The sequence below is a fragment of the Lampetra fluviatilis genome, chromosome 31 (genome assembly GCF_964198595.1).
Source record: "Lampetra fluviatilis chromosome 31, kcLamFluv1.1, whole genome shotgun sequence".
Classification (NCBI taxonomy): Eukaryota; Metazoa; Chordata; class Hyperoartia; order Petromyzontiformes; family Petromyzontidae; genus Lampetra; species Lampetra fluviatilis.
Genome location: NC_136305.1, coordinates 329594 through 354425, shown reverse-complemented (window position 1 = coordinate 354425; position 24832 = coordinate 329594). Strand labels below are relative to the sequence as shown.

The window sequence follows — 24832 nt, the reverse complement described above, 5'->3', positions numbered from 1 at the left end:
ATGGCGAGCCGCTCGCTCTGCCACCGAGCTTCCTGGCCTGTCATCTGTGCTTCGTACATTGGCCACCTCAGCCCTGCAGGTTGGGAGCATCAGCACGCTCGAGGCTTCCTTCTTAGCAGCGTTTGTGCGGATCGGTGACCCGAAAAATATTTTTGCACCGGCACACCACGTCATGTATACCCGTTACGATGACTTTGGCTCAGAATCAGAATATTTATTTTTCCTGAATTAATCTGATGAAGCTATGAAGCTATTTTGTTCTGGACATCTGTGAAAAGAGCTTTATAGCTCATCGGATTGCTCTAGTATAAATACATATTCTGATTCACAGATGTCCAGAAGGGGTGGGTCAGCAAGTTACACGAGTTACACGAGCCAACAAGTTACTAGTCACGTGTCTTCTCTCGTCTACCAGCGATTCAACAAGAATTCAGTGAGTAATGAAACCCTGATGATAACCATAATTTATTCAATAGTACAATACCCGTGGCCAGTCCGTTATCAATCCACAGCTGGGTGAAAGCCTCCCTCCCCACGGAGTGTCGGGCATGAAGGTTTTGTGGCCACACTTCGACACGCGTATTGGTCAGTACGGATCGGGGTTATTTGCATCCTTATCAGAACATTGCGTTCGGTAACAAATAGATAAATTACCCTGATAAAATAATACAGCATTCCTTTTATAATAGTTACTGAGTGGGCTTTTTTCCCGTGACGGTGGTGAGAAACACCACACGTGCCGAATTCGTTAAAATGTCCTCTCCATCGGGCTCCGTGTAAACGGCTCTCGGTATACTGAGTGTTTATTGAGTCTGACGGCTCGGCAAGGCGGGATGCGGAGTTGGGGTCGATTTGTATCGACTCTGAAAGCCCCCCCCCCCCTCCCTCAATTCGCACGTGGAGGTCTTTGACCCGTAAGGGGCACGTGAAGTTCCTGGTGGCCTCGAGCAAGTGAGCACCTGGAGTTGGAGCGATGAACCTTGTGGGGGTGGTTGTGGTGTTGGTGTTTATGGGAGCAAAAACAACCCCCTACCTCTTCGTTGGTGCCGGATGGCAACGCCGTGGTGAGCAATGCTGTGGGGGGAGGGCCAAATTAGATTGGCCATTCCCCTCGTGGCGTTTGTAACCACCACAGCGGCCAAATGGGGGCTCTGGACGGGTGCGAGGGGCTGGTAACCCCTCCACCTTCAATTAATTGCCACGAAACCACGATTTAAAACTTTAATTAAGCTTGTGCCGGAGGCCCCGGGGGGACAGGCGTCTATGACGTCTCCTGGCTAAACTCCATTTGGCGGAGCAAGGAAACTGAATCCTTACCCTCTGGGCTCCTCCAGAAACAACAAAAATCCACTACGGGTGGCCATGTGGAATGTTTGAACGCTCACTGCGGAGGAAAGGCTGCCACTCCTCTGTCGGGAGCACAACCGGTACAACCTGGATCTCTGTGGTATTCAGGAGGTCCGGTGGACCGTTTCTGGCATCTGCCACCATGAGGGGTGGACAGTCCTCTACTCGGGGTAGGAGACTGCCAAACAACAGGGAGGTGTGTGGGAACGTGGCAGTGAGGTGTGGGAAGCTGTAAGCCCCATGCTACTTTAGGATCGCCTTCCCATCAACCAGAGGCGAGGAGTGGTGGTCGTGGTTACTTATGCTACCACCGAAAACGAGCATCCGTGGAGGGATGTAGGCAAGGCCGATGAGTCAGATGCCTTTTATGACCTCCTGTCACAGGTGCTAGCTAAAGTGGCCCTTTGGGATAGAGTCATCTTGTTGGGTGACTTCAATGCCCGAGTTGGTCATGATGCTGGCATCTGGTCTGGAGTAATTGGAAGGCATGGGCCAGATCAGCTCAATAATAACGGGAGGAGGCTGCGAGATTTTTGTGAAGCCCATGGGTTTGTAATTACCAAAACGCTGTTCCGGCATCGGCGCAACCACACAACATCATGGATGCATGCCGGGGCCAAGCAAGAACATCTGCTGGGCTACATAGTGACAGAACAGCGGATGCGGGCCCATGTCATTGACACCAGGACCTACCGTGGAGCTGATCTGCCCACTGACCATTGACTTGTCATCTGTAAGATGCGCCTGCCATTCTTCCACTCCCGTGGTGGGTGTACAACCAGGACCCCATTCAAACCCATAGTGGCATGTTCTCAGCTAACTGATGAAAGTTACAAGCGAGAATTTCATCATCGCTTGCGACTGGGGTTGGCATCGTCCCCCACTCCTCCTGACTCATGCAGCTGAAATGTCTGCTTTGGTTACACGGTCCAGACCTCCCCAGAGACCCTTGGCTAACAGAGGAGGTATTCAGGCTAACTGAGAAAAGCGACAGGCCCACTCTCATCGTCTACAGTATAACATGTCAGAGAATGAGGAGGCTCACCGCAGCCTTCGCTCGGAGGTTCGGAGAGCCGTGAGGCACTGCAAGGATGGGTGGTGGAGATGGAGTCTGCCTCAATATCCCGCGAACACAAATCGCTCTTTAACTCCATCAAAAAAGTTACTTGCAGCGCCACATCTATTACCATCATTAGGGGAAAGAACGGTGATCCAATCTCCGACCCCCAGGAATAGGTTTGCACATTTGCTGAACATTTCTGTGAGGTCCTGTGGGAGGGGAAATCCCTCAGCCTGGAAAACATCGTGGGACAAAGTGGGGATGACCTTACTGAGGCTGCGGTGCCTCAAATATTGGAAGAAGTCACCCCCTGTGAGTGGCTGGCCGAGGTGCCATCTGTTGAGGAAGTACTGAAGGCAATCCAGAGTCTGCGACCAGGAAAGGCACTGGGCAGAGATTATCTCCCAAGCGAAATGTTGAGGGAGGGTGGCGTTTGTGGACAGACTGTCCTACATGACATCATAACAACAGTTTGGACCACTGGACGGGTTCCACAGGATTGGAAGGATGCCCTGGTGGCCCCCCTCTTTAAGAAGGGGGTCTGCACAGACTGTAATAACTACAGGGGCATCTCACTCCTCAGTGTGCCGGGAAAGGTCCTGGCAAGGATTATTCAACATCGCCTTGCCAGGCACGTTGAGGAGAGGCTTACAGAGCCCCAATGCGGTTTCAGGAAAGGTCGGTCCTGCACAGATGCCATATTTTCTGTCCATCTGCTACAGCAGGGGTGTAGGGAATTCCAAAAGACCTACATCTCTGCTTTATTGACCTGGTCACAGCCTATAATGCCATTAGTAGGCCTGGGCTCTGGGCTGTTCTTCGTGCTTTCGGAGTCGCTGGTCCTCTGCTCACGATCATTAAATATCTGAATGATGGTGAGCGGGCCCGGGTAAAACTACGTGGCCGGGAGTCGGAGCCATCCCCTGTTCACCTTGGGGTGCGACAGGGATGTCCTCTGGCTCCCACATTATTTAACATCTATTTCGACCACGTAGTTCGTGAAGCCTTCAATAGCTGTACCGGAGGAATTTCCATCTGGTACAGATACAATGGGAGGCTGATCGATGCCCAGGGACGGTAAAGAGATGCTCCCTATTGCTCAACCATGTTATGTATGCCGATGATCTTGTAATTACTGCTTACTCAGAGGAGGAGTTGGAGGCGCTGCTGCCGAACCTGGAGCTTGCCACTAAGAGGTGGGGCCTTACCATCAGTCCCACCAAAACTAAGCACCTGCCTGGGTATTTTGTACCATCGGACACTCCACCCCCACAACTCCCAATTGGTGACAGGGCAGTTGTGGAGAGAGTGGAGAGTTTCCCATTTTGGGCAGTGTGCTCATGACCGGCTCCAGTTTGACAGCAGAGGTCTCACTCCGAATCAGTCGAGCGGCATTATCTTTTCATTGGTTACATAACGCTGCGTGAAAGCTACCTGGTCTGTCGCTCCGCACGAAGATTCAGGTCTTCTCGACCACAGTCATTCCCTCCATTCTCTACATTTGTGAAACGTGGACCCCCTAATAAAACATCTTCGCCGGTTAGAAACATTTCGGCTGCCCTGCCTACGATCCATCCTGGGTTTAACCAAGCTGGATTGTGTGAGGAGCTCACAAATCCTTGAAAGATCTGGACAAAGTCCCATTGGTGAACTCCTCCAGCAGGCAAGGCTGTGTTGGCTGGGTCATGTAGCATGCATGCCCAGCCAGCGCATACCTAAATAGCTTTTGTTCAGCCAGATCGAGGGGGCTGAACGGGCGCGGCACGGGCTAGAGAACAGATGGATTGATCGGGTACAGGAGGATGTGGAGCTGAGTGGACTTGCCGATGACTGGTACCAGCGGTGTCAAGATCGGCCTCTATGGAGGAGGGTAGTGAAGGATGCTATTGGGCAGCTGGAGGCAGTCGCCCTCCAACAACAACGGAGGGCGGAGGAGTGACACTCACAATAACGAGCGGAGTGCCGGGTGGCTAAAGCACAGCAAGTTGGCACAGTAGGGGGCACAGGTGGTGCATCAGCCAGTCATCTCAGTCATCTCGGTTATCTCAGTCAGTCGACCCGTGGCACCTGGGTCTGCCCCATGACCTCATGCCAGCGGGCGTTCGACACTTCACGTGGCCTCAACGTGCACATGGCCTGGGACAAGCGTCGTGGTGACGTCACTGTCACTTAGTGGCGAATGGCGGTTGTTCTTGTTGTTGGTGGGGGTGGGAAGTGGTGGGGGTTGTTGATGCTGGGTGGTGGTCATGGACAAGGGTGGAGTACGGTTCGGTGTTTTTTCATCAGCTACGGTACGAATGAACGGGTTTTTTTCGTAGCATTTTTGTACTCTTTTCGTACAAGCTCAAGTGATCAATTAATTCGAAGCTAAGCTTCTTAATTCCTGATATTAATTCTACTCTCTTGTCATTAAAGGCGGCTACACGAATTTAACATATCGGTTATCAAAAACTAACACGGCAAAATGCCACTTGCCATTGATAACGACTGAAAATGTTAAGCCTTTTAAAACATATTGCGAATTTACACGATTTGGGATTTAAATATTTTTTGTCAATGCGAGCAATAATAATCCAACAAATATTATTTGGGTCTTTCGGTAAAGCCACGTAGATAATAAAGAAATATCACAATCCAACAAATGCATAACACGAACATTTTTTCAATGGTACGGTACGAAATTACGCCACGATATTTTTGTTTGAATACGAGATACGAAAAAAATATCGTAGCGTGCCGCACTGCCACCCTTGGTGGTGGTTGTTGTTGATGCTGGGTAGTGGTGGTTATGGGGTGGGTCTTGGTATCGGTGAGTCGTGGTAGTTGGCTAACGAAGGGGCTGGGGAGGGCCTCGGCACGTCGCGCTCAAGGTCGCCGCTCCCCGCGCTATAAAGGGTGCGCGAGTGGCTCTCTCCATCGCTCTCCTCCTCTAGCGCCATGGCTCTCCTCATCGCTACCTGGACGCTCCTGGCTCTTGCCACACTCTGCCGGGTGGACGCGCTCCCCTACCGTGAGTAGCCCCCCCCCCCCCCGTGTGTGAGCCACACGACTCTCTCTCACCACGAGAGCGGCACAGGAGGTCTCTCCTGCTCTCTCGCCCCTGTCACAAGAGGCAGCTCCTGCAATGTTCTCTCTCTCCACACTCTCGCCACGTAGAGACGCGCTCGTGAGCTCGCGAGTGCCTTCCCAGCCACCGTGGGAAGCTGCCTCTGATCGCTTACTCCGTGCCCCCCCCTCCCCCAGGCGCCGTGGACTCGTGCGAGGGTCGCTGCGATGCCCCCCTCGACAACGCGTTCACGTGCCAGTGCAACAGCGCGTGCGAGCGCTACGGCGACTGCTGCGCCGACTACTCCTCCCTGTGCAACTGTGAGCCAGGGGCTCACCTCACTGCACTCACCCACAGCTCACCTCACTGCACTCACCCACAGCTCACCTCACCCACAGCTCACCTCACTGCACTCACCCACAGCTCACCTCACCCACAGCTCACCTCACTGCACTCACCCACAGCTCACCTCGACCTGCACTCACCCACAGCTCACCTCGACCTGCACTCACCCACAGCTCACCTCGACCTGCACTCACCCACAGATCATCTCGACCTGCACTCACCCACAGCTCACCTCACCCACAGCTCACCTCTCAACCCTGATCACACGACCCCTCACCCCTCTGGTCACGCTTTATAGCGCGCGCACACCCTCCATACAAAGTGTCGCTGTCACCAAATGGATGGTGGTTGTTCTCCTCCTCCAGTGTTGTTGTGGTTGTGTGGTCCTGCAGCGTTGCTGTCATGCAAGGGTCGTTGCAATGAGGCCTACGTGGCAACGAACCCGTGCCACTGCAACAGCAAGTGTCCCCAGTACTCCAACTGTTGCTCCGACTACAACGCGCTGTGTGAGTACAACAAGCGTCACACTTTCGCATGCGTGGGCTTATATTGGTACCCAGGCGCCCTCCTCCCGCATGCAGGAATATCCAACACGAATGCGGTTAGACGTCCCAATGAGTCTCGAAAGTCAAACGCGACTTCAGTTATAATTGCAGCTTCGATGCATGCTGTGGGTGGCAGATGCCACTGTTAAAACACAACGGATTAGACGAGCGATATAAATACAGCACCTCCGCATGCATACGTGATGCTCTAAAGTCTAAACTTAAGTCCCGTGCACCCTCATCAGCACACGGCAGGTGTGAATTTGGCATTTGGCATGAGTACGGGAAACAATGACTGGCTGCGTGATACTGTGGGTGCTTGATTGAGTAAATCGGCAGCTGTGTGGGTAAATGAGTGGGTGGCTGAGTGGGCGAGTCAGTGAATAAAGGAGTGGGTGAGCGAGTGAATGGGAAATTGGGTGAGATAGTAAGTCACTCAGTGAGTGTGCGAGTGTGCGAGCGAGCGAGGCGAGCGCCTCTCACCTGTTTCTCTCGGCTGCAGGCGAGGGAGGGGCCCCTCCCAGTCTCACATTGATCACGGAGGCCGAGGTACAGGCCTTGACGGAGAAGCTGCTGTCCCTGGACACAAACCGCGCTGCGGCCTCCGACATTTCGCTCAACAAGCAAACGCTCATCGCCAACTCGCAGACGGGCGCGGGGACGGACCACTCCTCCCAGCGGTCAGCGCTCTCCTCCCCGGCTCCCACTCGCTCTCCTCCCCGGCTCTCACTCGCTCTTCTCCCCGACTCTCTCGTTCTCCCCACATCCTCTCCCCGCTGCCTATTTCACTTCTCTACCCGCCGACTTCTCTCGCTCGCCCCACTCTCGACGTCGTCCAAACTTTTACCTCCCCCCCCCCTTCATCACCAGCCGTCTGCTCTCGCATTCTCTCCTCCCGCCCTGACCCAGGTCTCCACACCTGGTTCAGAATGAGAATCGGAATATGTATTTATACTGGAGGAATCCGATAAGCTATAAAGCAATCCTCGTTGTCCAGTCGGTTTATCTGTCCTCTCCGGTCACGACTCTTCACTCTCCGTCTTCATCTGCCGCACCGGCGCGGTGCACTCCCAGCCTCCACTCTGCCCCCTTCACCCTTTCGTGCCGTCTCCTCCCTCCCCGTCATCCTCCCTCTTGACCTTCCCTCTCATTCCACCGCGGCCCCAACCCGGGCCACGCGAGCTCCACCCGACTCGTGCCTTGAGCGCCGCTGTGTCGCGTGTGGCCGCAGGCTCTTCACGTCGGTGAACGAGGCCGTGCTCTTCAACCGCCCCACGTTCGCGAGCTTCCTCGCGCTGCGTGACAACTACGCGCGCATAACCGGCACCACCGAGGCGTTCACCGCCGCCGAGCTCGAGGAGCAGCTGAACTTCTTGAGCCTCGCCCTCGACACGCCGCTCATGAAGGAGCTCTTCCTCTTCCTGCAGGGCAAGGGTGGGTAACGGGCTGCCCTGCGCGGCGGTGACATCATTTTCTCGCCACGGTGCAGGAGTTGCAAAAAAGATATCCAGGCTGCCAAGGGGTTAACTGAACAATTCGTGCAGACCTTTTTCAGTTATCAACCATTTGAGGGTCAATAAAACGAGTACTCTACCACTTTCTAAGGCCATCAGTGGTTCTCCAATGAAATTTCTCCAGCAATAGGAATGTGAAATTCCACCACTGTTTTGAGGGCTATCAATCTCATGCTCACTTGAATTCCACTTCTTATTAGACACTCGGGGGTGGGTTAAACAAAAGGCAGCTTTCGTTGCTAATCTTCCGCTTGTGTCTGGTCGTCAGAACAGCAAAACTAACAAACAGCTGTTTGGGTGAATCATACATCTCTCAGCTGGGAGTCTCACAAACCCTGTGTGACCCTTCACTTTTGCAACGGATTCCATCAACAACTGCCTCGTAATGCCACAGCGACCAACAGCACATTTGGTGCAAAAGCTCACGAGAGACATACAGTTCAAACATTCCAAATGGAAGTTTTGCTCTTTCCTCAAACTTGATTCTTCAATGTGTGTCATTTTACAAACATTCCTCCCAAACTTTACCCGTCCTCTGCTCTCCCGAGTTTGACCGTCGAGAGCGCAAGTCACTTGCTAACAATTGCTGTTTGCTGAGGAGGTTCACAGTCCAAGCCCCGTGGCCAACCTAGTCGAGATTGCGGTGTATTAACGATTAGTAGTGCATGTCGCCGACTTGGCAGTCGATGTTACAGAGTCCGTGACGTTATTTGAATAAGAGTAGGGCCATTCGAAAACAATTACTCGCAATTGAGAACGATCCACATTGCAACACTGCTCCCTCCTACGTCTGTGAAACATTGCGCTCTCACGATCGCCTTGCGGTTTAAGAATGGCGCCAATGCACATGTATTTCGCGAGCGAGACTGAAGCCCACCATGTGTGTCTCTGCTACAGAGAGGTACACCACCGTGGAGGAGTTCAAGCTGGACCTGCAGAAGATGTGGTTCGGCCTCTATTCGCGCTACAACGGAGCCCAGGATTCCAGCGGATTTGAGCACATCTTCCTCGGTACACAATCACCCAAGTTCCAGATTTACTCGGCTACTGTATTCGGGGTAGATCAGAGGCTGCTGGAGACCCGGGGCAGAATAAGATGTGGGGCGCCCTAACATATTAGCGAGAAGATAAACAGGCCCAATGTGAGGGCCTCTTTTGTGTGAGGCCGGCTGCAAATGACCCTTTTGCCCCCCCCCGCACCCTGCCTCGGCAGCCCTGGCCAGGGTGGGGTGAAGGCTTCTGGAGACCCAAGGTTGGAGACCCGGGGCAGAATGCCATGTGGGGGCTCCCTAACATATTAGTGACAAAATAAAACCAGCCGTCTTTTGTGAGGCCGACTGCAGATTAACCCTTTTGCCCCCCCCCCCACAGCAGCCCTGGTCGTGCTGTCTGGTTTATAACGCACACCATGCCTGTATTGTAACGCACACCATGCCTGTATTGTAACGCACACCATGTCTGTATTGTAACGCACACCATGTCTGTATTGTAACGCACACCATGCCTGTATTGTAACGCACACCATGCCTGTATTGTAACGCACACCATGCCTGTATTGTAACGCACACCATGCCTGTATTGTAACGCACACCATGCCTGTATTGTAACGCACACCATGCCTGTATTGTAACGCACACCATGCCTGTATTGTAACGCACACCATGCCTGTATTGTAACGCACACCATGTCTGTATTGTAACGCACACCATGTCTGTATTGTAACGCACACCATGCCTGTATTGTAACGCACACCATGCCTGTATTGTAACGCACACCATGCCTGTATTGTAACGCACACCATGTCTGTATTGTAACGCACACCATGTCTGTCCAACCAAGGAATTTGTAATTTATTTACAAAAACTCCAAAACGAAACGTTACAAATGTAACGATATAGCTCGCCAAAAATACCAAAGGCCAGATCTTTACACTTGTTGAAGATTGGGGGAATATGCATACTTTTAAAATATTATTTTCACAAAACGTCTTATCACTTCCCTAAAAATCTGTGGTTGGGTGCAAGATAATAGTGATGTCATTCCACCCCCTTATAATATACGGGATTAAATGATAAACTAATTATGAATTCCATTAACGTCCATAAGAGGTTTTTGGGTTAGATCGCGTAAATGTATAAATGTGTCGTCAAAACCCGCCACCACCCGACACAGACACGTAAACAGAACATGGCAATTCGTCACTAGTACAGCACTAGTGTAGTGTATAGTGTAGTATACTAGTACAGCACACCGGTGTGTTGGAGAGCCAAGCCACAACGTTTACAATCCGAGTACGACGTTTCGCCAGTAATTACAACTAGCTTCATCAGGCGACAGTCAGTCTTACCGTTTCGTTCCTTATATAGAGGCGTAGATGTGTTGACCACGCAGCTGCGCTCTTACACAATGTGGGGGGGGGGGGATTACTGAGGCAACGTACATTATGCGCGCCCTTTGAACTTGTCCTTCCTGTCGATTGTGTTTATTAAAATAGCCCTACAACTGTAATCCCTATTGAAGTACGCTGCCCTTTGTAGGCATGCATTTAAATCATGTTTTATTTGATGATTCGCTTCCACGCAGCACGAAGGCGGTAGCTCTCTGAACGATTAAAGTTATTTTGATTTTTCAATTTCGATAGATTATCTAATTAGTCTTGACCAGTAGTAGCTAGTTTTGCACAGAACTTCAACATTATCAAAATCAATTGAGTGTCCTTGTTGGCACGTGTGTTCTGCTACTGCGGACTGTTTTATTTGGGAGAATTTAATATTTTTCTGATGTTCTTTTAGTCTCGTGCTGATCATTCGTCCTGTTTGCCCAACGCAACATTTACCACACGTGCAGTTAATCCTGTACACACCTTCTGTTGATAGCTTCGGTAATACATCTTTTGTACCAGATGTAAATTTCTGTATTTTATGTACCGTACCAAATCTGATTCGGATGTTTTGTTTTCCAAACATCTGGCTAGTTTATCAGTTACTCCCGCAATGTACGATATTTTGATCGTTTACATGATTTGGGCAGTTTCAATGCTCTTGTTATTTGATTTGATTTTGGTATTCTATGCCCTGTTGATTTGTGCATCATTGTAACCGTTCATTTGCAGCGCTTTTTTAACATGTTGAATTTCACTTCTCAGACTGTCACCATCTGACACTTTCTTAGCTCGATCAATGAGCGTCTTGATAAGAACAGATTTCTGTGCGGGGTGATGGTGTGACTCTGCATTCAGATAGGCGTCAGTATGCGTTTTTTTTCGGTAAACGCTGCGTGCTATTTTACCATTTCTACCTCGTCCGAGCAGAATATCCAGAAATGGTAGACTTCTGTCAGCTTCCACTTCCATGGTGAACTGGATGGATACATCTCAACTCGCATGGTTTTGCGACTTGAGATGTATCTTTGCCGTGTGGCCAGACTACCAATGTGTCATCCACATATCTAAACCAAGCAGATGGTTATAGTGTGCTTGAAGCTTTTGCTTTTGTTTCAAAATCTTCGACGTACAAATTCGCTATCGCAGGAGACAAAGGAGAGCCCGTTGCTGCTCCTTCCTTTGGTTTATAGAAGTCACCTTGCCACAAGAAGTAGGTGTTCTTTAGACAGTGTTCGCCTCGTCTTGGGATATCTTTGGCTAAACCTTTGTTCGTTACCAGAGTGTCGAGTAATTTAATTGACTCGTTGACCGGAACCCTCGTGATCAGAGGTCACATCAAAACTTTCGAGAATATCATTAAGGTTAAGCTTAATATCTTTAATTATATATGAGATGTTCAGATTTTTTGATGAACGAAGAGGTCCTATCGATGTAGGGCTGTAATTTGTTTTGTTACGTATTGTGATAATTTGTACGCGGCAGAGCCTATTGTACTCTGGGTCTGAATGGGACATCAGGCTTGTGAATTTTTGGTAGCCCATAAAGTCTTGGTGGTTTTGATGCCCTTGGTTTCATCGGGTATTGCTCTTGCTTGGGAATTGATGACTTGGCAATGATTGCCGTTTTACGTTCCAAGGTGCTGGTTGGGTCTCGTTTAATGTTAAGGTAGGCACCTTCTTCGGGTAATGATTTTATTTTATTATCATAGTCCTCACGGGGCATCACAACAGTCGATCGGCCCTAATCATTACCGTGTTTTAAATAACGTTCCTCTAACAAAAACACCCAGAGGTAAGCAATCTTTGCTCAAGGCGGCGTCTGTCCGATGTCTCTTTTTATTTACAGCATTACGAAGGGGAAAAACAGCTGCTGCTGCTGCTACCACCTATGGTTATCTATCGTTGGGCGGGAAACGAGGGAAGCAATCGATCCACGTGCAAATTCCACTTCACTCGAGGCCAACGAACGCGACCTTGAATCCCGACAACCGTGCGAGCGCGATGGCTCAACAGCCAGCAGCAGCGTGACGCAGCCCCCCCCCTCCCCCCTGCTGTTCTAAACCTGGCGACGCGTCTTGTGCCCACAGGGGAGATTAAAGGAGGCAAGGTGTCTGGATTCCACAACTGGGTTTCGTTTTACCTCCTGGAGAAAGAAGGGAAACTCAACTACTTTAGCCACAACTGGGATGGGCCGGTAACGCACGCACACTGCCAGATGCACTGGTTCATCGATTAAAAGGTTTTTTTTTTATAAATCAGGATACATTCAGAAAACCATACTGAGAATCAATTCTTTGCAATTCATGCACATTACATATTTCTGCATTTGTTTTGTACGTATTTTAACTATTTACTTCCAGTTGAGGAATCAAGAGATCACATTACATTAAAACTGCTAAATGTATAAATGCACCAGGGGCTAAAAGGCTCTGCCTTCATACTTCTATAACCCTCGTGCGCTTTCTAATATAATGCAGCAAGATGTAATGCGATGACCAATGTAAAGGAGAAATTAAAGCTAAGCGGGCTCTTTTAACAATAATTCTATAAATACCTCCAACGGCGGACGAGAGCAGGACCTGTGCGCGCTCTCTTCACAGTGGACGGGCTACCCCGACGTGCTGGCCATGCAGTTCAACTGGGACGGCTACTTCAAGGAAGTCGGCTCGGCTTTCATTGGCAGCAGCCCGGAGTTCGATCTGGCGATGTACTCGCTGTGCTTCATCTCCAAGCCCGACGGAGCGTGAGTGCTCGCTGTCACCGACCCAGCATCGCTTATTATCATGTCCCGTTGCCAATTTGTCAAACCGATTAACCTGCATTCTCCGATGTGTTTTCGGGTCGTGCCGCGTGTTGTTCAGCGTGATCTCCGACATTTAAGCTTCTGGAGTGGCTCCCAGCATGTTGAGTTGAAACGTCGGACTTTGTTGCCCAACAACTCGCAGTGCAGCCCAAAAGCACTCTGGAGGGTTGTCCGGCAGAACCGTGAAAACCGACGCAACAGTCTGCATTCAGCGTAACCGATGTGCACACCTTCTGTCACCAGATGTAAAATCAAGCTGGACGGCAACATCATTGGCATCCAGACTTACACCTGGACCAATTCCAGCTACGGCAACGGCAAGAAATACGTGGCGTCGGCTTACCCCATTTCACCCTAACTTGGCCGTCAACGCCACACCGCTCCTCCACCGTGAACAGCCAAGAACCCGCGGAACCACCGACTGACGCTCACCACTCTCATTCACCCATGGACACCATCACACTTAAGTGGAATACATTGAATCACCCACATGTAAATGTACTTAAGATATTTATCCATCAACTGAACAATGTTCTCCCCCAAAGACTGCTCTAGTTTAAAGATGTTATGACATTCACACGTATTTGTGTCAGTGTGGTCGAATACACATAGGCCTAAGATGAAAGGGAAAATACGAGCACATAAAATTCGGTTCTCCAAGCAACTGTTCTGCTTAAACCGTTCCATAATTTTAGTACCAACTGTTTGTCATCATCTAAAGTTGTAAAGTTGTCAGTTTGCCACATAGCAAGGACATACTATTAATGTTATGGTCATCCTCAAGTCACTACAATTTAATTCATTAAGTTGTAGTCATTAAAAACAAATTGGTTACATAACCTGGTGATAAAAATGCAGGTGTTAATTGGTATTAAATTATAAAAAAAAAGTATTCCTTAATGTTCTTTGAATCAAAAATAAATTTGAAAATGAGTACTGCGTTGCATAAATTGTCACATGTTGTACCACGGCAGCAAAGCATGTCCATCTAGGAAAGACATCACAGAACAATAAACCATGTACTTTATTTGTTACCACATGTTAAATGGTAAATGTTGATGCACACAAGTCACATTTTTTTCATGTGTCCAGCAAAGTCAGGGTGTAGTCAGGCAAAGTGTAAACATGTGGCTTGCAAGAAATAAAAAACCTAATTTGTGCACAAGTTATAGCATGTAAATAACAGTTGCCATCACCAAAGCGTGTCTGTGCGAGATGCCTTGTGCATCAATGATTGACCCCTAACCCTTGGTTGAGGGTCAATAGAAGCAGCAGCAGCAGCATAGGCAGCATGTGGCTTGATTCAACAAAGGGGATTGCCCCCCTCGAATCTTTTCACCGGCTTCCTTTCAAACGCAGCCTCGACAAAAAAACCGTGAGCCGGACTCGGCGAGAAAGCGCAAGGTCACCATGAGCAGAGCACGTGGTAGACTGATGCCGGTGGTCGCGTGAGTCGACGTGCTCTGTTAGTGGAATCCTTGCACCCTCTAGGTAAATAAAACATTTACCTGTTTTGTGTTGGCGTGTGCAGTAATTGGCCGCTTGGGCACAAGCGCTTCCACGTCCATCGCCCACTCTTTTGGCCTCGCCCCCCCTCCCTCCCGATACGTTCCTTTCATTGGCTACCATAGTCTGATGAGCTCCCCCCTCCCTCTCCCTCCCCCCTCAACTCGCTTTTAAGGGATTACATCTTGAATCATTGCCTCACTTGATACAGCTAATCTGGCTGTGACGGTCCCACCTGATGACGGAGACTTGTGTTGCCTCCGAAACGTCGTGATTTTTGTTTTTATTTTATTTTACTTTCTACGTGACTTTACCGAAAAAACCTAAGAAGATGATTCCTTGCAGTCACGAAAGCTTCAAATCTAGAATCATTTACCTGTTGCCTATGGGCTGGGAGGATGGAATGGGAGGGGCGAAGCTCATGGAGCTTCATGACTCGTAACGATTCAAGACACCGACGCTCATTCCTGGGGTATTTCTGGATCAGCAGAACCTGGTTCTTGATGATCGTAGAATCAGAGCACCCATTGTTGCAGTCCAAACACACACTCGTGAACGGACCTGAAGCAGGGGCTACGATGCGCAGGGAACTGGCACAAATACTCCCCCTTTCAGTCCTTCACATCGACGCGGGGGTGAGCAGCAAACAGAGACAATCACCAAGGAGTCTTCAAACCTTCATTTATTGTCGATGGAGACCCCATGCAGTTCGGAGCACCCTCGGCTGCAGTACAGTAGCGGGCACGTGGCCGCGCACGCCACTGCATCGTGCCACTTCTCTCGACTATAGAGGAAGCGGGGGCCAAGCGTTTCGCTCGTGTGCTAATGCAGTTCACGACAATTACCGCCGCAACGATATACAGTAGCAACCTGCACACTAGAAAGAGGATAAACTCGATAAGCATACAGTGCAAGCCTTGGAAAGTTTAACTCGTTAAAAATATCGTTCCAAGTTTGGTCACTCTACACGGAACATTTTTACGTTTCAGATGCAATGTTTATACAGCTGTAAATATTAATATTCTATTTTTTTAATTGTCAAATGATGCAAAATCTCATTCATAAAACAAACACGTATAAGAGCATTGTCAACCCAGGCCATTCGTGCCACCATTTAAACCATTTGTGTTAAGACGCTTGTTTGGACACGCACCTTGTCAGAGTCGTGCGGATATAACAGACACGCACATACCGTATATATAACCAGCTTGCTCGATGCTTGTGTTCTAAGTTGCTTAGCTTACAGTGGAAATGGCAAAGTCTTGAAAACTATAACAAAGATAATGAAACCAAAACAAGACAATGACATCACATACAGTAAATTGCAAACCATAAAAAAAACTCAAACTCAGTTTTCATCACCGTCTAAAAAAACCCATCTGACCCATAACCCTCCGGCAATACGACGCACTTAAACGCAGTTAAGTCAATCGTTTCAAATTCCCGCAGGGACATTTGAAACAAACTTTAAAAATGGAAACACATTGACCAGTAATGAATATCAAAATCTGCCAGATCACTTTTAGGAAATTATTTTTCAAAAAACTCAAAAGATGAATTTGGCCTCAGCCACACTACAGTCAGCATGAACAACCGTTTCACATTGCACCGCGTATTGTTACACACTTCAGTTTGAAAATGTATATTTGTATTCCAGTTTAATAATCTGCAAAGTGATAACTTAACACAAATGCATGTCTTTGTGGTAATGTGTGGCTTCGGTGTGCATCATACCCATGTTAACCCAAAGAATATAACTTGAGGTTGTGAAATACACTGGGCAGAATGTTTTGTGTTTAAATTTTCCAAAAAAATGAAGACAACTGCTCACTTTGCACAGTTAGGTGAAATATCATCAGACTCATGTCGAGGAAGAGTGGATCAATAGAGGTGACTGGCTCTACAAGAGATGGAGGGAGAGTGAAGACCTCGCCCCACTGCCACACTTCGGACATGCATTTTTGTCCATACTATCTTAACACAAAGAATATTTATGAAAAAAGTAAAATTACACATTTTTCATTTTGTACAAATTTTCAGATATTATAATACGTGTAAATTAATGCATATAATCGTATCAAACAAACCGAAATCTAAAGGAATAGTAAGTGGTGTAAATGCTTTCTTATTGTTTGCTGAATATTCAAAATTATGAAAATTGCAAGTTAACACTGAATATATATACACAAATCTAGACCAGTGATGAGTAAAGAGCAAATAATAATAATCAGTGATGTGCATCTTCACTTCCACCAGGCAACTTAACAAAAAAGTCTGCTAATATAATTAAAAAAACATCTAAAAGATAACCCGAAAGTCTGAATTCATGTTTATGTTACAATATGTAAACAAGAGCAAGTATGAGAGTCATTTACTACTACACATGGCATGGAGAAAACAAAGCATTCGGTGACAGAAGAGTGAGTGCCTATTGCCAGCTATGAAGAATAACCAGAGGCACACGGTGCCACAACCTCCGTCCGTACTTCTCTGATCTACACCACCACCTGTGGTGATGTTGACTGCCTGGGCACGACTCCTTGCTCAGGACAGGATCTGAAAGAGCTGCTCAAAACAGCTCTGCACAGTGAACATCGCAAGCTTTTTGCCCTTTTATTGTGATAGAGGATGCCCAATTTAGGAGGGTGCATGTTTTCGCAACAGCAAAAGTAAAACAGGACTAGCCATGCAGGGCATAAGCCCAAATGCTTCAGTGATCACACCATTGCATGTATCCGACAGAATATTCGCCCACAAAATGCCACAAATGAATGGCACAATCTGAAAACGCAAAATTTGAACCAGAAAATATAAGCATTAATCAGTGCAGTTTGTAATGCAAGTTTCAAATGCAGTTAAAAAAAGTAAAATAATGCTAAGAGGTTACATTAACAGTTTACATTTTTGGAAACACTAAAACCTTTAAATACAAATTTTTGAATGTTTTTCCACACGTGCAAATCAACTGCCATCAACCCATTCCTCAGACTTACTAGGTCGGCACAATACAGGACCCACAATGCAACGGCAGCTTTCAGTTTCAGAGCTTCACCGATACACGAAACCCACAGGGGGTTGAGGAGCATTTGCATGAAGACAGGTGCCTGCCTCGAACCCATACAGGAAACCTTTGTGCCAAGCACAGAACGTGTGCCACCACTGAACTAGCAATGGCAAGCAACACGCCAATCCCAAACCAACTCTGAGCTGCTCTGCATGTCAAGCACATGTCTGTGTGCATTTTTGTCGGTTCACACCATAAGAAATCTCTACAGCTTCGTTTTCAATAGGAACATTCTATTTTGTCATGTTTCTGGTATATTTTATTACCACATGTAAAGTTGCAAGCCATGTGGTTGGCTTTCCAACAAGTGTTGGCATATGGTCACCGCAGTAACCTTGGATCGACTCTGAGCTCTTGATTTCCTGCTACTCTCTAGTCGGGAGTAATGGGATAACCAGATGCTTTGAACTTTCTCATCTCAAACAGAAGGAAGTATTTGAGTCACACAATGGCCATGTTTGGCTTCTACTCATTCCAATTAACAGATTTTTAGAAATCAACTTCTGCCATGCTTAACTGTTGACCTCCTTCATTGTCCTTCCATTTTTCTGGGAAGATATATTTATCATTTACAACAACATTAAATCGTGCAGCAACTAAGTCTGACGTCATAGTTTACTTTGCCCTGAGAACTCAATCTTTGAAGGGATTGACACTGCCGTGACTAATGTGAAGGGGATCTGCTAATTTACAAAAGACGTGGGATTTTTGGCACCACCTCTTATACAAGATTAAACTTTCTAAAAATCAAAAGGTAAACACTGCCCCCATGCGAATGCCTGCCAGCACAACCACCAGGTGATTGCCCACGAATTACGCAATCGTTCAGACGAACACCCTCGTGCAGGGCACATGGGACAGCCTGTCTGCTGTAGGGCCGAGGCAACGCACACCGAGGCACATGTCAAAAGATTTCATTGTGCAAAGTAACTCTCTTCAACGAGGACGCCACGACAGACAGAATAACACCACACTCACTTGACACAAAAGTGGGCGGAACAGACGAACGTGATAGAAAGACGTCAACGGGCAACGTTGGGTGTGGCGAGCACTCTAGGAGGCGGCGCTCAGCCCCTGCTTGTAGACGGCGTGGTAGGCGTTACGCAGCAGGACGTAGGGAAAGCACGATTCCAGCAGGTCCATCGTCAGGAACGGGGACTCCTGGACTATCTGTACGACACACCGACATTTGCGCACACACACAAACGTGAATAGGTGGCGGCTCCGGCCCGACTACACGCATGACAGCACTGCTAGTGAAGAGTAACTGCAACGTAATGCGGCAGATCTAGCGTCATGTCTTTACATTTGAATGCATTGTTCTTGAAGTAAAAGTGGTCTAAGATGTATTGTTATTACCCTGCCCCATTTTAACCCCATGACTCATTGTTCTAAACAAAAAGTAACTTTTGGAGGCCATAACTCTGTGGCTGATAACCACGCAGTGAGTAACCGCACCACCGCTATATTCAAAATTACTACGGCACACACCTGACTCTGAGTGTGATATTGCGATGGTTCAGAGGATCCACAATGTGTTATGGATAAGCAGCCCTATAATTGGCTGCCGTTTTGCACCATATTAGCACCACATCCATCCTCACCATATCTAGCAGGAGGTAGACAGATTCACGGTTTCTGGTCGACACTTTGTCCGTCTCTTGTCCAATCTTCAGCAGACTGGAGGAGGCCAGCTGAGATAATTCAGAGACAATGAGAATAAAGACACAATAATGAGCAAACAATTGAGCATCTGCAGTGTAGATATATTCTATTCCAACTGTCAAATGACTTTTCTTTAAAAAATATTGTGTCCTACATTATGTACTGGGTTCTTCTATAAATATTTAACAAATACTGTGAAATAAATGTAAGAACAACTATTTTAAACCTGATGACGGTACATGGCAGAGAAGAAGGAGGCCGAGGGTAAGATGGAAATATTTCGTGGAGTGAGAGAGATATGAGGACAGTGGACGTGACAAGGGATGAGGTGCAGAGTAGAAGCAAATGGGGAAATAAAATCAGAGCAGCCAATCTTTCAAGATAATGAATATTTTGGTTTAGAAGAATCTGAACACTCATAGAAAATAATTATAAAAGAAAACAAATCTTAAACACAGCATACATAATCTCACACAATGTCCCTTGAAGGACTTCTCCACTAAATGTGTGTGGGGGCCAGTTTGGGTGGTTATTTAAAGCCTTGCCAGGAGAAACCGGGAGCCAAGGGGGGGAAACGCACCGCCAAGAACTCCTTGAGTCGATCCTCGATGCTGCCCTTGTGGATGGTGAACAGCGCCGCTGCAATCTGGTTCACGGCTTTGGCCAGGCAGTGGATGTTGTTCACGTGACCTGCAATGAGCATTCACCGGTTGCTCAAGGTGCTCGCTGTGGCGTACGGCACATTTTGCGGTCAATCAAACGGCAGGAGAGCGATATGCGAGAATAGTGACGAGAAGTCGGACAAATACAGTGAGAGGGGGGGGAGAACATGCCTTCCAGAAGTGGGCTGTACTGGGAGAGTGGGTTGCTGGCCAGGGTCGGAATGGCCACAGCCACAAAAACCATGAGAAGGCAGGCAATCTTGTACTCTTCCTCTGGAGACAGGTTTTCTGCAGGGAGGTGCAATGTGTGGAGTACACGTCAGATGTTAAGCAAACAATGTTCGCTACTGTTCACCCGTCACTATTTATATGACGATGCACATTTAACCAGGCTGTGCAATCGCACATTGTCACGATGCGTTTGTCGTTTTGTGACCATAAGTGATCTCCCTTGTAAAACATTCGCAATGCACCATTTAATGTCTCAGAAGTAACTGCGGCAGCCACTTGGGAGTTAGTCTCCAGGAATGTCTCCATAAATGTCCCCAATTCGTCGTTGTCAGCTTTGGTCACAGCTCATGGTCCACCCTAAACCGCATCTGCACAAACCATGACAATAGATGCGGATACCCGATGCACGAATGGGAAATTAAAAACTCTCCAGTGTGCGACTGTGGTTATCCAGAAAAGAGACCAGAACAGCGCATTGCCCCATCTACACATACGGAGGAGACATTACGGCGATTCACTCTGCTGCTCCTGACGCGGTTATCTGGCTTAACCATCTGGATGTGAAATCGTAGGTGTTGCTCTGCATCTACATCAGCCGTACGAAAGAAGACCGCTCATCTTACCCCCTTTCTGTGAGGTGAGCGCGAGGACGAGGGCCGGGTCGATCTCGCACGGCAGCCCCGCGGCAGACGACAGCTCGTACACCCCCATCGCCACCTGCACCATATGCAGCATCATCACTGTCATCTGGTACGTCGTGTATAATGATTTCACACATCTAGGAAGAGTACTTATGATTATCAAGGTCAGTGATTATTAACCTTTACTGCAGCCTTGCACCACCCCTTTGGTTCTCAATCGCTAAAAAATATATGTAAATAAATACATAGGTTTGATCAAACAAAGTAGTTTCACTTACGTGCCCGTACATAATGTGTTTTGATGATTTATAAAAAAAAATCTGCCATGTCTCGCACGCCCAGAAAGGGCATCTCGCACCCCCAGGGGGTACGTGCACGCTAGGTTAAGATCTCGGTGTTTTAGTCACTTCCACAACATTGTAGCAATTCTGAGAATGCTCTTCTATATTAAAAACAAGATAGGGTGGGGGGGCCTTTGGCAAATGTAGAGGCTTTAAAGATTATATTTACTTCAACTAATTCTTATATTTTTCTAAATCGGCTAAAATTTGTTGAACTTCTCAGAAACAATATGTCCATATATTATGAAGAAAAATGTATCGTCGAAAGATAAGAGAAATAAGCACTTTGTCTCAATACCACTCTGCTACGCGAGTGTTATCGCATAGTCAATGATCTCAGGAGTGCACATTACCTTGATATCCGTCTCACGAGGTATGTGGTCCTTAAAGTCCTTAATGGAGCTGAGTAAGAACGGAATGTGATGGGATAACACCTAGAGAAGACATGCACACACATTGTTGTGTTTCATTGCACAGCAAGCACTGTATTTAAACAAATAAACAAACAACATTGGTGGCATTACACCACAGTAGGATGTGCCAAATAGTAATTTTTTTCATCAGACAGAATAATTAGACCAATAAAATTACGTTTAAGGTCACTACTTTGCAAATTCTGGGTGGGCTTTAATAAAATAATTCTGGTTGCATATTAAATGTTCCTGAGCTGTTAATCCAGTACTTCTAAAAACTCAACCTTTTCATATATATATACACGATTTAATGTCGAGTGCAAAAATGACAAAACTGTTAGTTAACGCGATTCAATATGATGGTCACATCTCACACGTGAAGGTGAGAAGATGAAATGGGTTGGACTCTACTGCCTGGCTCAGGCCCCGAGCGATCAAAGTGACAATCTTGGTGCGATGCGTGCAATGACTCACATCACGCAGCGCCTCCTGTGCCAGGGATCGGAAGGACAGGATCACGCCGATGATGGTCATCCGCTTGAGCACACTGTCGACAGCTGCAGCACAGGCCACACCGACACAGGAACTTTAGCTCATCCTGTACCGAACGGTACAGCCCGGGGGGGGTATGCAAATTCACCGGTGTGGGTTTGGTTAAAGGTTTGCAAAAGGCACACGGCTGACACGTACACTGGAGCTTCTTGAAAAGTGCTGCCATGTGTTCGGGCTTGTCAAAGCTCGTCCTCATGTGCATCAGAACTTCCATGTTCTCCATCACCAGTTTCTGCAGGTAGGGAGATTGTTACACGAGTGGTTTAGCCTTTATTGCATGCTTCGTGCGTGCGAGTGTGTGTTTGTTCGGCACTTGGAGAACAGGTGTTGCATCTGCCAGTCAATTAACCTCTGACAAACACTTGACCTCCTGCTAGGGAGTATCCGACACTTCATGTGGCTACAAAGTGCACCTAAGCTTGGCACAAGTACTGTGGCAACATCACTGTTACCTTGTGGAGAATGGCGGCTATTGTTATTGTTGTTGTGTCTGGAAATATATTTATCCAGTTTCAGGACAGTCTTAACATTAGTCAAACCCATCGTGATGAATACAAAAGCATTACGAGTAGCAACATCACGTGGAACATGAATGCAGGCCTTCCTTTTGAAGAGTACACTTGTAACTTCTAGTATCGTCGTGCAGCGACTGTGGCATGAACGAGTCGCACCCACCTTCAACTCGGCCACCTGGGAGGAGATGTGCCACATGAGGCTCTCGTTGAGGAACTTCATTCCGTACGGTCCCAACAGCTCGGCCAGCGCTCGCATCTCTGCAGCGAGAGTCGATGCACACACAGACATCGTGTTCAGAACTTGTATGGATTCGCCTTATCTCATGTGCTCGATGCAACAAAACCTTTTGGGAACGGCCCATTTGTCAGGGAGCTTTGGTATGAACCATTAATCACCACCGATGTTAGCTGTGGTAATATCTGACTTAGTGGGTTTGTGGTGCAACGCACTAACCATGGCACCACCACTCCACCCTCAGCAGTATATTTAATTGTGAAGACTGCTTCCATGATAAAAACATTTTCACCGATACCCGCAGTGGGAGCGCACCGGTTATGTCCGAGTACTCCTCCGCGTTGAACGTGAGCTCGTTCTCCGTGGGCAGGTTGATGAACGCCTTCATGGCCGGGGAATACGCGATGAAGCCATTGCTCACCTGCCTCAGCAGGGTCTCCAAGTACCTGCCACACAGACGGTGGGGTCAGCGTCGTACCCACACAGATCAACATCCCACGGCCAGCTGCACAGCATGGCACTTTACAAACTGGAAACTAAAATGCTGCCAAAAACCGAAACCAGCCGTATGTTTCAATAGGGTGGAGGGGGAAAAACGTTTGCAGATTAAGTGTACTAACCAAGCAAATGCTGGCCCTAACTCCAGCCCAAATAGACTAGCCAATGGGATACAAGGACTGGCCGACTTTGTGAACCCAAACATTACACCTAAACTCCACCTCCAGTCAGTGTTTCACACCAGAACCAATTTTTTCCATTTGTTCGATTTTCAGTTTTGACGTTCACTCAAGTAGTTCAATGATGAACAACTGATGGCTGAACTTCTCATCACAGACGCTGTGGCCAAACACCAGTGAAACCTCGGTGAGATGTCAGCGAGATGTGGTCCTCACCAGTTGGTGTACAGCGTGGTGATGGTGGTGTCACCGTGGCTGTCCATGTGTTGCGTCTGCTGCAGCAGCACGTTGTTGAACACGCGCGTGATGTCGATTTGAACAAAGTTCTCGATGGACTGCAGCACCGACATGTAGGCCTTGACGCTGGTGAGCAGCTCCGAGGGCTTGGCGATCTCTTGCGTCGCCTGGTTGTACATCGTCATGCCCACGATGGCCCTGCGTGCCGCGACAACAAAACCAGACACTCACCCATCGTGTTTGCAAGCGTGAAAGTGTGATAGCAGTCACAGGTAAACACTGTATCTTGTACTGAAAAACACTAAATTCAGGAATATCTGTTTAGCCAAAAATGGGCCATACCACAAAAAGAGGAACACTACAATGGCCTGACTGAGCGTCGTATCAAAGGGAGCTAACAAATGTATGAATTCATATAAAACTTCTGCTTCCCACAGAGCTATCCAATTTCACATCCCATCTTTAAACACACATTGTGATGTATGTGACAGATCATATTTTAATGTTAAAACTTGTATTGAAGCAGTCTCTTTGCTAAATGAGACGACGTCTTTGGGAGTACTTTACCACCAAACTGCCACGACTAACGCTTGCGCGCGAAACTCAGAATAAAACCCAATCAAGGGGAACACGTCAATCTGTGTGTGTGTGCGTGCGTGTAATCCGTTCGCACATGCATCTGTGCACTTGTGCGTACTTTGTAAAGCGGTACTCCAGGTGCAGGGCGAGATACTCGCGCGGTGTGAAGGTGTGGTCCCACACCACGATGGACGGGGCGTAGTTGATGGCGAAACAGAGCTCCACCAGTGCCGTGTGCAGCTTGTCCAGACTTCACACAGCAAGGCAGCCAGACAGAAGCCCGTGCGCGTTGAAACCCACATTAAAAACCTGCCTCCAATATTGGCACTGAATATTGATTTACTTACATTTCCCCCCCCCCAATGTTATCCCGATTGTGCAGTCAGTTTCACATCACATTACAAATAATATATTTGAATTCTTCTCTCAAATGGCAGTGTAACCTTGCATGTTAGGGAAACGAACCAGAGGT

At 47.8% G+C, this 24832-nt stretch overlaps 2 protein-coding genes across 10 annotated transcripts in view; one reads left to right on the top strand and one right to left on the bottom strand.

Annotated features, from left to right (window-relative positions):
• Positions 1-13964, top strand: part of ENDOU (endonuclease, poly(U) specific) — a 28248-nt gene extending 14284 nt beyond the window's left edge. Inside the window, exons 2-10 of the mRNA XM_078870774.1 lie at positions 5341-5417; positions 5651-5773; positions 6191-6304; positions 6846-7023; positions 7575-7777; positions 8755-8868; positions 12327-12433; positions 12840-12982; positions 13286-13964. Of these exons, the coding sequence (XP_078726900.1) occupies positions 5345-5417; positions 5651-5773; positions 6191-6304; positions 6846-7023; positions 7575-7777; positions 8755-8868; positions 12327-12433; positions 12840-12982; positions 13286-13400 (1170 nt within the window). The 5' untranslated portion in view covers positions 5341-5344 and the 3' untranslated portion in view covers positions 13401-13964. The remainder of the gene's footprint in view (positions 1-5340; positions 5418-5650; positions 5774-6190; positions 6305-6845; positions 7024-7574; positions 7778-8754; positions 8869-12326; positions 12434-12839; positions 12983-13285) is intronic.
• Positions 13965-15215: 1251 nt separating this feature from the next.
• Positions 15216-24832, bottom strand: part of LOC144943403 (nck-associated protein 1) — a 46692-nt gene continuing 37075 nt past the window's right edge. For all 9 annotated transcript variants that reach the window (XM_078870767.1, XM_078870768.1, XM_078870773.1 and 6 more), the window contains 12 exons: positions 24479-24610; positions 23761-23979; positions 23183-23313; positions 22793-22890; positions 22256-22349; positions 22040-22122; positions 21506-21586; positions 20794-20887; positions 20111-20227; positions 19858-19967; positions 19217-19306; positions 15216-18782 (listed from right to left, as the gene is read on the bottom strand). In XM_078870767.1, coding sequence (XP_078726893.1) covers positions 18666-18782; positions 19217-19306; positions 19858-19967; positions 20111-20227; positions 20794-20887; positions 21506-21586; positions 22040-22122; positions 22256-22349; positions 22793-22890; positions 23183-23313; positions 23761-23979; positions 24479-24610 — 1366 coding nt within the window. In that variant the 3' untranslated portion in view covers positions 15216-18665. The remainder of the gene's footprint in view (positions 18783-19216; positions 19307-19857; positions 19968-20110; positions 20228-20793; positions 20888-21505; positions 21587-22039; positions 22123-22255; positions 22350-22792; positions 22891-23182; positions 23314-23760; positions 23980-24478; positions 24611-24832) is intronic.